Source organism: Mustelus asterias, chromosome 5, assembly GCF_964213995.1.
Source record: "Mustelus asterias chromosome 5, sMusAst1.hap1.1, whole genome shotgun sequence".
Classification (NCBI taxonomy): domain Eukaryota; kingdom Metazoa; phylum Chordata; class Chondrichthyes; order Carcharhiniformes; family Triakidae; genus Mustelus; species Mustelus asterias.
Window position 1 is genome coordinate 41,025,636 of NC_135805.1, and position 12,700 is coordinate 41,038,335.

Genomic DNA, 12,700 nt, shown 5'->3' on the forward strand with positions numbered 1-12,700 from the left:
GTCACAAGAATTCAATTACTATTTCCTTCAATTCTGAATTCTCCCTACCACTTAGTGATCACATACAAAGCAAGAGGAAATGGGATGAAAAAATAGTAGGACCATTGCTCTTTCTGCAAAGATTTATTTTAAGTTATCACCATGAGAGAAATTCTCCAATAAATATTCCTTATTTTAAAAGATTATAAATGATTCAATGCAGAGATTAACCTAATCAAAAATAACTCAGTAGTGTGCAAGTTCAAAAGTTCAGAGGCCTTAATACTTGGAGCTGGCTCAAATCTTTCTTGGTGTTATATAAAACGCAACTAAACTTAAATGATACTGTTTCATTTCATTGCAAAGTACAGTAAAATAGCATAACCTGCTTGGAAATGGTTAACAAGGCGTCAGTCAAAGGATACAAATGAATGTTTTGAGCTAATCAGCAATGATGGATTATTTTTTACGTTCCATCCATCTTTACGACTACCTTATAAAACAGCTCAGGCCATTATTGGCGTGTTATTTTATAAATTACAATTATGTTAATTGCAAAACAAAGCTCTTCAGTTTCACACTGATAACTACTCCATTTTAATTTTTGCTATTAGTGAAAATTTACTGTGATTCAGTACTTTTTATAACAGAAATGGAGGCTGTTCGATCTTATAGGATAGTGATTATGGACAGCTCATTATCTTGCTTATTCTTTTTTTTAGCAAAAATTGCTGGGTAATATATGTTTCTTCTTACTGACTCTCTGCACTACTTACTGTGTGAAAGTATCCTATTCCTAGTATGACAATCGCTTTACAATGCAGCTTAATATACTGTAATGACATTATATCTATGTGCCTTTTTCATGAATGAATGACCGAACCAGCTTTTTTATGGCGTGAAGAAGATTGATACTGGGTACACTTTATCTAACTCAAACGGATGTCTTTTGTGCAGTTACATTTCTGCTCAAGTGATAATTCATTTTTTTGGATATGCAAGATAATTATACATAGTAGGTGTCATGACAAAAGAAATCCTGTGCCTTGTCACGATTTAGAATGTCTTCGGTATTCGCTTTGACCTTCGTCCCTTTCCACAAATCACTTAATAGCCAAACAATAATTGCAAAATTCAGGGGCACTCATTGTCCAGAAGATCTTTAAAACTAACATGACAGACAGAATACCCATGCAAGATATTTTAAGAATTTTGCGGGCGAACAACATACGTTTCAGAATACACCTGTTCTTATCCTGCAATTTTGGCAAAAGAGCCACAGTCATCCTCAGAAAAATGTTATGAACTGCATTTATGCCCTTTTGCCTGCATTCTTACTTTTGCACTTAAGATTGTTGATTGTGAGACTCCCGATGGATCCCTCCCTAGTTGTGCGTTATATTTAACCAATGGTGTCCAGACTCTGGTCTCTGGTAATCCACTCCACAAGGCTTGTGCAACTTTTCCTGCTTCATCGTGTTGGCTGGGTGGCATTGGAAAAGACTATTTTAGTATTTTTGCTTCAAGAGCTGATAAATCTTACATCTGAACAAAGTCATGGGAATATAGACAGTGTGTGTATGTACATATGTATAAAACTCATCCACCACAATAAAAGCTATAATTTCCTCCACCACATCTCAACAAACTTTAAGTTCAGGACACCATTTATTATGCTAATTGTACTGAACCTTTTTACTCAACAGAATAAATACTGAACTGCTGTGCAAGACCCCTCATTTTCTGATGCTTCATTTCAATGTTTCTGTACTTTTAAAAAAAACAAATGCATGCATCTAAAAATTTAATGCTGTACTTTTTCCAAAATTCTAACCGCAGTTTGATTCATCCAGTTTGTGAAAATGTAATGCATGCTTTAGAAAAATAAATTCTTAGCACATTGAGACTCCCTCGAGCAGTTTCTTATTAAGCTGCTGATCATTGTTGAAGCAGGTTGCATTTTAAAGATGCAACATTAGAACATTGAAGAACGATTTATAATTGTCACCAGTTTTGAATGCCATGACTTAAAGTGTCCATTTGATCCACAGAGCGCACTGGCTTTCTAGAGTGAAGTTTGGTATGTAAATGAAATAAAACAATTAAACAGGGCACATGTAGCCCCAAGCATCTTGTAGCTTTGTTTTCCCAAAACAAGTTTAACATTTACCCAACTTCCACGAGTCAACCACTGTTAAACAAGACCTCAGCAGCGGACGCTCTTAGGACTGTGAAGAGGCCCTGGGATGAAAACATGGATTCCAGAGAGATAGAGGTAAGTCAGGGGTATTAGAAGGGGGTCTCCCATTTAAGATGGAGATGAGATGAGAAGAAATGATTTCTCTCAGAGGGCTGTGAATCTTTGGAACCCTCTTTCCCACAGAGTAGTAGAGGCAAAGTCAATGAGTATTTTTAAGGCAGTGGTGGCTAGACTCTTTACTAACAAGGGAGTGAAAGGTCATTGAGGGAGGTGGAATGTGAAGTTGAAGCCATAATCAGATCAGCCACGATCTTCTGGAATGGTGGAGCAGGTTCGAGGGGCCAAATGGCCTACTCCTGCTCCTAATTCCACTGCAGAAACTATTCACTACCTGCTGGACTGAGATCGAAAGGCTTCAGTGCTCACTTTGAAATGCACTTCCAAGTTTAAGTGCCATATTAGGACCGTAAATCACAGCATTTACAGGATTAATATTAATTTGCAGCTCAAATGGCTGTGGTGGGAACAAGAAGCATTAATTCAATGGGAAGTCTCATAGCAAGCGCAAACTTCTATAAAGCTTAGCAAGGCTGATGGCAGAGAAGGAAATCATCCAACAATTTGAAGAACCATGACACATCTTTCTTGTTTTGATAGATTTTTAATAACTAATTAATAATTGAAGATGTCACTAATGTGTGGCATCTCAACAATTCATGGCTCCATTATTCTGAAGCATTCTCTATTTGGTTATGATATAAACTTCTGTTACATAATGAACATACAAATTAGGAGTAGGCCACTTGGCCCCTCAAGCCTGCTCTGCCAATAAGATCATAGCTGAAGTGATTGTAAGCTCAACTTTACATTCCTGCCGATCCTCAATAACCTTTCACCGCCTTGTTAATCACAAAATCAAGTTACGTATCATACACTGGATTTTACTATGAACATTGCCATCAAAACAATATTGAAACACAGTTATGAATCTTTGTAAAATTTAGTTCTTTGAATATCTATGCACATGCATAGATTATCTACCATTTGAGACATACCACATAAACTGTTGTAAGTACCAATACTGCTTTAACTGAGAGACAATAAAAAATAGGAATTGAAGACTGAACTACAGTATCTGTTCATCAAGTAATATGGTTCTGCCATGCCAAAATGCACATTTTAAAAAATATTTCCAAACTGTTGTGCATGCCCAAAAGAAAAATTAAATTCCACTGCAATAATCTTAAGATAATGCACCAACTCCATTAAAAATCATACCAAAGGATGGTTAAGATCCTCATATCAAAACAATTATATGTTCAACAGTAAACAGATGAATGGCTTATTACTGTGCTTGTAAATCATGTTTGCTCATCTGAACTTTTCCCTTCAGTTTGGACAATCCCATTCATGAGTAACCATTTTGAAGATGTCCTTCCCTCTTCAGTCATAAATTCTCTCTGATACTTTTGCAGGTAAAATAACCCATTTAAAACAAATAGATTAAAATAGCAAAGCATATTTTGAACAACCATGTGGTATTTGTATAGTTGCAAATGGTATAACTTCTATTGCTTTTGGGCAACTATTGTGAAGAGAACAAATTTGCAGGGCTTATGAAGAAATGGTGGAGAGGTACTGGGAAAGGCAAGGGAAGTGGGAAAAGGCGAGTGGACTGGGAAAAGGTGGGGGATCGCCTGGGAAAAGGTTGGGAGGGGGTGCTCTTGCAGGGAGTTGGCACAGACACAATGGCCTGTAACCATGCTATAGTTCTATTCTATTCCAAGTGTTTAATGTGCAAGATGAGGTAAAAACAATGATATTAAATAGATTTGAGATTTATTATGAGTTGAAGAAACTAATAAATACACTTCAAACAATGTAAAGTCATAGTTAAGTTCTGAAGGACTCTTCTCATTAAAAGAAAAACATTAAAGCTTTGTAAATTGAAAAATGTACATTCTTGAAATCCAAAATGAAATAACTTAAAAAAAATAAAAATATAAAGAAATACCAGGACGTGCTGAAGGTTCTGCCTGAATAAGAGAAAGTAAATGTTCTCCAATAATAGTCTTATAATAGGTTTAGTCGCCAGCAGTTTTTAAACAAAACAAATCAGGAGCAGGTTGTGGTAAGCACATTTGTTTCAAACAATTTATCACCTTTGCACAAACAACAAACCTTTCACGAACAAGCAGCATCACGGCACAGCTTCAAAGCCTGCACATACGAAGACACATCCCAGGGAGGGAATCCATAACAGTATAAGTGGATTATTTCATAGTAAATGATGAGATATTTTGTCTTGAGGAGCTAGGAGCTGGAATAACAACACCTTGTCTCTGCAGTTCACGGAGGACATCCAGTATAGAGTCCAGTTCTGTTCTGAAATTTTCCAGTTCATGGTTTTTAAACTGTGCTAGTTTCTTCCATTTCTCGATCTCTTGAATTTGTTCTGCATCAGCACTCTGTCGAGCTTGTTGAATTAACTGTAATAAATTAAACAAAAAAAGCTCAACTGAAACCTGATAATTATTTAACAATTACTTCTTTAATAAAAAAGATGACTCAAACTGATGCTACATGGCAGAAAACAGCATTAATCAAGAGACAAAGAGTAGAGGTTACAAAGAATATCAACTGAACGCCCAGTTTTGTATTATTGGCTTTGTGCACAAAAGATTGTTTGATTTTGATACCGACGTATTTTACTTACAATGAAACATTATGGGTGGGATTTTCCAGTCTTGTCCGTGGCAGGTTCCACAAATGAGAACGGAAAACTTGGCCTTCCAGCCAAAATTCCATTCACTTTCAGCCACGAACGAGGACAGAACATTTCAGCCTTATAATTCTGCAAACAAGTCCAAAGATGAGCAGATTTGTTGGATTGGCCATGGTAAATTGCCACTTAGTGTCCCAAGGTGTGTAGGTTAGGGGGGATGAGGGGGGTAAATACATGGGATTATGGAAAGGACTGGGTGGGATCTGCTGTTGGAGAGTCGGTGCAGACCCATTGGGCCAAATCATAACCTCCTGCACTGTGGGGATTCTATGATTCTAAGTGTGGGCTTAGAAATCAAATACGTTGCACTGCACGTAATTTGCATTCCCAATCATCAGCAAGCATCTCCTGGGACTTGCCTGATCACTTTTCGTGAGATGGAGAGACATTTTTGACAGAAAATTCCTGAAATGGCTACTCTGTCTTTTGAAGGAAATACAGAAGTGAGAACAAAATAAAGTGGACACGGGGACATTTTAAAATGTTTGGATTGACTCCCTTAGGCCTGCAATCACAATGGGTACATGAGAGAGAGCTCTAAGCTGATTGGCCAGCTGTTGAAGGACTAACTAATCTTGTTGGTTCGCTGCGAGAGGGGACAGGAGTGGACTGAGGGAGTGGGGAGAGTGGGGGGAGCAGCAGTGAGGGAGGCAATTTATCTCAGCTATTATCTGCCAATTTCTATCTTCTTCAGAATAACGCCCTTTATTATACAGGATAACTGAGGTTCCGTTTAAAAAGATTATAAAAAGCAGGCCTGCAAAATGCTTTACCTCATCAAACAAAAACAATGAACGACTGAAAGATGTAAACATTTTATTTAGAAAGGTTACAGAGAGAAGTTTACCACAATGCTTAGGTGAAACATTTCAGTTATGAGGAGAGATTGGAAAAGTTAGGACTGCATGGTTTTGTAAGAGGGAGGTCGTGCCTTACAAATTTGGTGGAGTTTTTTGAGGAAGTGACAAAAACGGTTGATGAAGGAAGGGCCGTGGATGTCGTCTATATGGATTTCAGTAAGGCATTTGACAAAGTCCCACATGGCAGGTTGGTTAAGAAGGTTAAGGCTCATGGGATACAAGGAGAAGTGGCTAGATGGGTGGAGAACTGGCTTGGCCATAGGAGACAGAGGGTAGTGGTCGAAGGGTCTTTTTCCGGCTGGAGGTCTGTGACCAGTGGTGTTCCGCAGGGCTCTGTACTGGGACCTCTGCTATTTGTGATATATATAAATGATTTGGAAGAAGGTGTAACTGGTGTAATCAGCAAGTTTGCGGATGACACGAAGATGGCTGGAATTGCGGATAGCGAAGAGCATTGTCGGGCAATACAGCAGGATATAGATAGGCTGGAAAATTGGGCGGAGAGGTGGCAGATGGAATTTAATCCGGATAAATGCGAAGTGATGCATTTTGGAAGAAATAATGTAGGGAGGAGTTATACAATAAATGGCAGAGTCATCAGGAGTATAGAAACACAGAGGGACCTAGGTGTGCAAGTCCACAAATCCTTGAAGGTGGCAACACAGGTGGAGAAGGTGGTGAAGAAGGCATATGGTATGCTTGCCTTTATAGGACGGGGTATAGAGTATAAAAGCTGGAGTCTGATGATGCAGCTGTATAGAACGCTGGTTAGGCCACATTTGGAGTACTGCGTCCAGTTCTGGTCGCCGCACTACCAGAAGGACGTGGAGGCATTGGAGAGAGTGCAGAGAAGGTTTACCAGGATGTTGCCTGGTATGGAGGGTCTTAGCTATGAGGAGAGATTGGGTAGACTGGGGTTGTTCTCCTTGGAAAGACGGAGAATGAGGGGAGATCTAATAGAGGTATACAAGATTATGAAGGGTATAGATAGGGTGAACAGTGGGAAGCTTTTTCCCAGGTCGGAGGTGACGATCACGAGGGGTCACGGGCTCAAGCTGAGAGGGGTGAAGTATAACTCAGACATCAGAGGGACGTTTTTTACACAGAGGGTGCTGGGGGCCTGGAATGCGCTGCCAAGTAGGGTGGTGGAGGCAGGCACGCTGACATTGTTTAAGACTTACCTAGATAGTCACATGAGCAGCCTGGGAATGGAGGGATACAAACGATTGGTCTAGTTGGACCAAGGAGCGGCACAGGCTTGGAGGGCCGAAGGGCCTGTTTCCTGTGCTGTACTGTTCTTTGTTCTTTGCTCTCAAAACAGGGAAGAAGTGATCGAGTCGATAGAGAAAAACTATTGATCAAGAACCACTTAAAATCATTGACAAAAAGTCCATAGAATCACTACAGTGCAGAGCACTCTACCTAGGCCCACTCCCCCAGCCTATCCCCATAACCCTGCGCATTGATCATGGCCGATCCACCTAACCTGCACATCTTTGGACTGTGGGAGGAAACTGGAACACCCGGAGGGAACCCACACAGCCACAGGGAAAATTAAATATTTTTCTCTTAAATAATTTATATATGTTGCTTGCGTACAGAGCTCACCTTTCCACGTTTTCTGCCTGGTTTTTAATCAAATGGATTATAGTATTATGCTTCCAAACAGGGTGAAAATTACTCCTGTTATTATGTATTCCTCCCTCACACATTGCAAGCTTTACTCATAGGAACACAAAATTCTCCAAGTGAAATTTGAAATTTAGCTTTCAGCTAAATGGGCAAAAAAACAGATAGTCAGAGAGTTTTACAGCATAGGAAGAGGCCCTTCAGCCATCGTGCCTGTGCCGGCCATTAAGTACCTATCGATTCTAATCCCATTGTCCAAGCACTTGGTCCATAGCCTTGTATGCTATGGCGTTTAAAGTGCTGAGTTAATATTTGAAACAATTTTTGTCATATGCGTGAATGGGCGGCACAGTGGTTAGATCTGCTGCCTCACAGTGTCAGGGACCCCGGTTCAATTCTAGTCTTGGGTGACTGTGTTGAGTTTGCACATTCTCCCCGTGTCTGCATAGGTTTCCTCCGGATGCTCTGGTTTCCTCCCACAGTCCAAGGGAGTGCAGGTTAGGTTGATTGGCGATTCAAAATTGCCCCTTAGCATCAGGGGGACTAGCAGGGTAAACACATGGGGTTACGGAGATAGGGCCCGGGTGGGATTGTTGCTGGTGCAAGCTTGATGGGCCGAATGGCCTCCTTCTGCACTGTAGGATTCTATGATTCTAATTGATTAAAAAATTAAAAATGACCGACTTTCTCATTCCATTTCTGTAATCACTTTCACAGCAACTTCATTGCAGTGTTAATGTAAGCCTTACTTGCGACTAATAAATAAACTTTAAAAAACTTTAAAACTTCCAGATGATGAAAGGAACCTGGAACTTGGGGGCACAATTTCAATAAAAGGAGTCTCCCATTTAAGACAGAAATGAGGAGGAATTTCTTCGCAGAGGGCTGGGAAACTTTGGAATTTTTTATCCAGAGAGCACTGGGGGAGGGGGGGGGGGGGGTGGTTATTGAACACATTCAAGTCTGAGTTGGACAGATTTTTGATCCACAATGGAGTCTACAAGGGGGCAGACAGCAAAGTGCAGTGAGGCCACAGGTAGATCAGCCATGATCTTACAGTATGGTGGAGCAGGGTCCAAAGCCAAGGTTTAGATATTACCTGTTGGAATTCTTGCTCTCTCTGAGCATACTTGAGCTCCATCTTCTGAATTTTCCTTTCCAGAGCTAAGAAGTGCTTCATCTCTGGACTGTGATTCTCTTTGGCTTCTCTAAGTTCTTCCAGAAGTTTGGTTATCTGGGAATTGAAATTTAATTAAATATAGATCACAATTCATTTTCACAAAGTATATACTTTATTATAAAGAGCATGAACATGTGATTCTGCCCAAAAAGGAAGGGAAGATGCACCTCAATATAATGCCTTACACTAGAAACATGAAAGATGAACTAATCGCTACTCAGGCAAAAGTGACAGTTTTTATGTACAACAGCATCAATAGACTCACCATCATCATTAGTAATAACTAAGAGCGCCATAGTGGCTAGCACTGGGTTTGATTCCCAGTTTAAAGTTAAAGTAAAGTCTATTTATTAGTCACAAGTAAGGCTTACATTAACACCGCAATGTGGTTACTGTGAAATTCCCCGAGTCACCAGTCCAGCGCCTGTTCGGGTCAATTCACCTAACCAGCACATCTTTCAGAATGTGGGAGGAAACCGGAGCACCCGGAGGAAACCCATGCAGACACGGGGAGAACATGCAAACTCCACACGGACAGTGACCCAAACCGGGAATCGAAGCAGCAGTGCTAACCACTGTGCTGCCCGCACATTTGGGTTTGGGTCACTGTCTGTATGGAGTTTGAATGTTCTCCCCGTGTCTGCGTGGGTTTCCTCCGGGTGCTCCGGTTTCCTCCCACAGTTCGAAAGACATGCTGGTTAGCTGCATTGGCCATGTTAAGTTCTCCCTCAGTGTACCCAAACAGGCGCCTGAGCGTGGCGACTCGGGGATTTTTGCAGTAACTATATTGCAGTGTTAATGTAAGCCTATTTGTGACACTACTAAATAAACCTAAAACTAAGATTTAATTTATTGCCTAACCTTGCGTGAACATTTTAAAATAGCCATCATAGTACGATCCAAGTTCAATGCAGTACTTTACAATGTAAAGGGAAAACATATTCTACATTTAGGTATGCCTGATTTCAATGTCTCAAGACAGAGGTTGTGTACAGTAAACTGGGGAATTCTGTTCATGGATAAAAAGGTGCAAGACCAATGGGAGGTGATGAAAAAAAGCATTTGCAATACAAAACTAGTCTATACTACTAAGGGGAAAGAGCTCTACACATTAAAAAATGCAATCATTAGATGGACAGAGGCACAAGAGACGACATAAACTAAAACAAAAGACGTACAAACAAGAGACATGCAAAGATGCATTGAAACAGATGGGAACTACGAAAAGATACTTGCAAAGGATATCAAAATCACTACAGTTTTATTAGGGCTGCTCCTTAAGGTTGTGTTATGCTTTATTGGAACAGTTTACACAATTTAGGATGGAATTGTCAGTGAAACTGGAGTGGAGAACGGAAATGGCAAACAACCGGAAGTTTATGGTCCCACACGTGTGGACCGAATGGAGGCATTCAGCAAAGCAATCACCTTATCTGCATCCTCACTGTGGAGAAGGCTAGAGCAAATAGTATTCAGAAGAAGCGCAAATAAAACTCTGAGGAGGTATACACCAGTAGGAAGAACAATTTTTTTCTATGTTAGGGACCCTACAAAAACTAACTATGGTTGTACTGGTGTACACAGTGCTAGTATTAACAAAATACATAGGTGCAGTAAAAGGTGAAGTCGCCATAGTCCCAGATGAGCATAGGCTGCTCTCCCCTTTGAGAGAGAAAGAGGTGACTGACTGCTGGAGGATCACCACACCTCAGGCGAGGGGCAATGTTGAGGAGGTGGGGCCTTCATGAGTAACCTCAGCCGGTATGGGAATTGAACGCGTGCTGTTGGCATCGCTCTGCATCACAAACCAGCCATCCAGCCAACTGAGCTAACCGGAGAGATTTCTAAATGTTGAAAAGCTATTGCCCCTGCTCCACACTAATAATGGGGATCCCGACTTTAAAAGTCTGTTTGCATATCCATAGTAAGAAGTTTAACAACAATAGGTTAAAGTCCAACAGGTTTATTTGGTAACAAAAGCCACACAAGCTTTCGGAGCTCCAAGCCCCTTCTTCAGGTGAGTGGGAATTCTGTTCACAAACAGGGCATATAAAGACACAGACTCAATTTACATGAATAATGGTTGGAATGCGAATACTTACAGCTAATCAAGTCTTTAAGATACAAACAACGTGAGTGGAGAGAGCATCACGTTGTTTTGTTTCTTAAAGACTTGATTAGCTGTAAGTATTCGCATTGCAACCATTATTCATGTAAATTGAGTCTGTGTCTTTATATGCCCTGTTTGTGAACAGAATTCCCACTCACCTGAAGAAGGGGCTTGGAGCTCCGAAAGCTTGTGTGGCTTTTGCTACCAAATAAACTTGTTGGACTTTAACCTGGTGTTGTTAAACTTCTTACTGTGTTTACCCCAGTTCAATGCCGGCATCTCCACATCATGCATATCCATATCCAGCATACCGCCATATTGGACTCTCCATGCATACGGTGTGCCTAAATTATGATAGATTGTGCACCTGATGAACAGAACCCATCAGAGGTGCACAGCTAAGTACAGCCTCCAGGGGGAAGAGGATTATGCCCAGGCAGCACCCTGGCACTGCCTCCTGCCACTGCCAGGCAGTCGTGCTGGGGGAGATTCCGTGCAGTGTTCTCTTTTTTATTCAATTGGGGCTCACAAGAGTAAATTCCGCCCTTGCACTCTAAGGCTGATCATGCCAGTCGATGGGTGGCGCAAGGCTGTAAGATCGTGCTAGAGATGAAAAATTGGGTTCGCACCGAGTTTCTTGCCTCTCGCGATCTTGCCGGCCCCAGATTTCCAGTGCAAGGCTGATTTCAAGATTTAAATCCCCATTTCCATATAATTAGTGACTTCGGGACACAATTGTCCAGCCTCACTTGCCTGAAAGACCTTGCTGGTGAAAGCACTCAGAGGCGAGGATCACGTATGGTCCACATCAATGGAGACCTGATGTGGTGGCCTCACCGATCAGACCGGAGGCCATTGAGGCCCTCCCCCCACCGGGCAGTGCCAAGAGAGCGGTACCTGAGGGGGGTGTAAGAGGAGGGGGCGGGGCAAAAGGGAAGGTAGGCCAGGCCGGGGGGATCTGCGCACTCTGCAACCACCGATTGGTGGGGTCATCGACCGAGTGGGGGTGGGGTGGGGAGCTGCGACCGACCGGCCTGGGGGCAGGTGGTTGTGGGTCAAAGGGCCAGCAATCGGGGGGGGGGGGGGGGGGGGGGGAAGGCGCAATATCCGCTTGTGTCCTCTGGTGTGAGCAGCTGGCTTTCCAGCAAACTTAGGCCACATCCCCTCCCCCTACTGGTGGGAATCAAATTTTGCATCATTTTTGCCATAAAATTGAATTGTGGCCTCGCCGAAAAAACGTCTGAAATCTCATGTTTTCACGCTCGTTCAGCACTTAGAATTTGTTTGGTGAGGTTGCCCCCTAAGGGTTATATTGTGAGGAGAGATAACACAAACTATAAGGGATGGGATATATGACCATTTAGAAAGATGCGGATTAATCCGGGATAGTCAGCACGGATTCGTGAAGGGCAAGTCGTGCCTCACAAATTTGATAGAATTTTTTGAGGAGGTAACTAAGTGTGTTGATGAAGGTAGGGCAGTTGATGTCATATACATGGATTTTAGTAAGGCGTTTGATAAGGTCCCCCATGGTCGGCTTATGATGAAAGTAAGGAGGTGTGGGATAGAGGGAAAGTTGGCCGATTGGATAGGTAACTGGCTATCTGAACAAATAAACCTGTTGGACTTTAACCTGGTGTTGTTAAACTTCTTATCTGATCGAAGACAGAGGGTGGTGGTGGATGGAAAATTTTCGGACTGGAGGCAGGTTGCTAGCGGAGTGCCACAGGGATCAGTGCTTGGTCCTCTGCTCTTTGTGATTTTTATTAATGACTTAGAGGAGGGGGCTGAAGGGTGGATCAGTAAATTTGCTGATGACACCAAGATTGGTGGAGTAGTGGATGAGGTGGAGGGCTGTTGTAGGCTGCAAAGAGACATAGATAGGATGCAAAGCTGGGCTGAAAAATGGCAAATGGAGTTTAACCCTGATAAATGTGAGGTGATTCATTTTGGTAGG

General features: G+C 41.9%; 1 protein-coding gene across 1 annotated transcript in view; it reads right to left on the reverse strand.

Annotated features, from left to right (window-relative positions):
• Positions 1-2,831: 2,831 nt before the first annotated feature.
• The window catches only part of cep162 (centrosomal protein 162), a 135,263-nt gene continuing 125,394 nt past the window's right edge, over positions 2,832-12,700 (reverse strand). Inside the window, exons 25-26 of the mRNA XM_078212451.1 lie at positions 8,553-8,687; positions 2,832-4,668 (exon numbers count right to left, since the gene is read on the reverse strand). Coding sequence (XP_078068577.1) covers positions 4,453-4,668; positions 8,553-8,687 — 351 coding nt within the window. The 3' untranslated portion in view covers positions 2,832-4,452. The remainder of the gene's footprint in view (positions 4,669-8,552; positions 8,688-12,700) is intronic.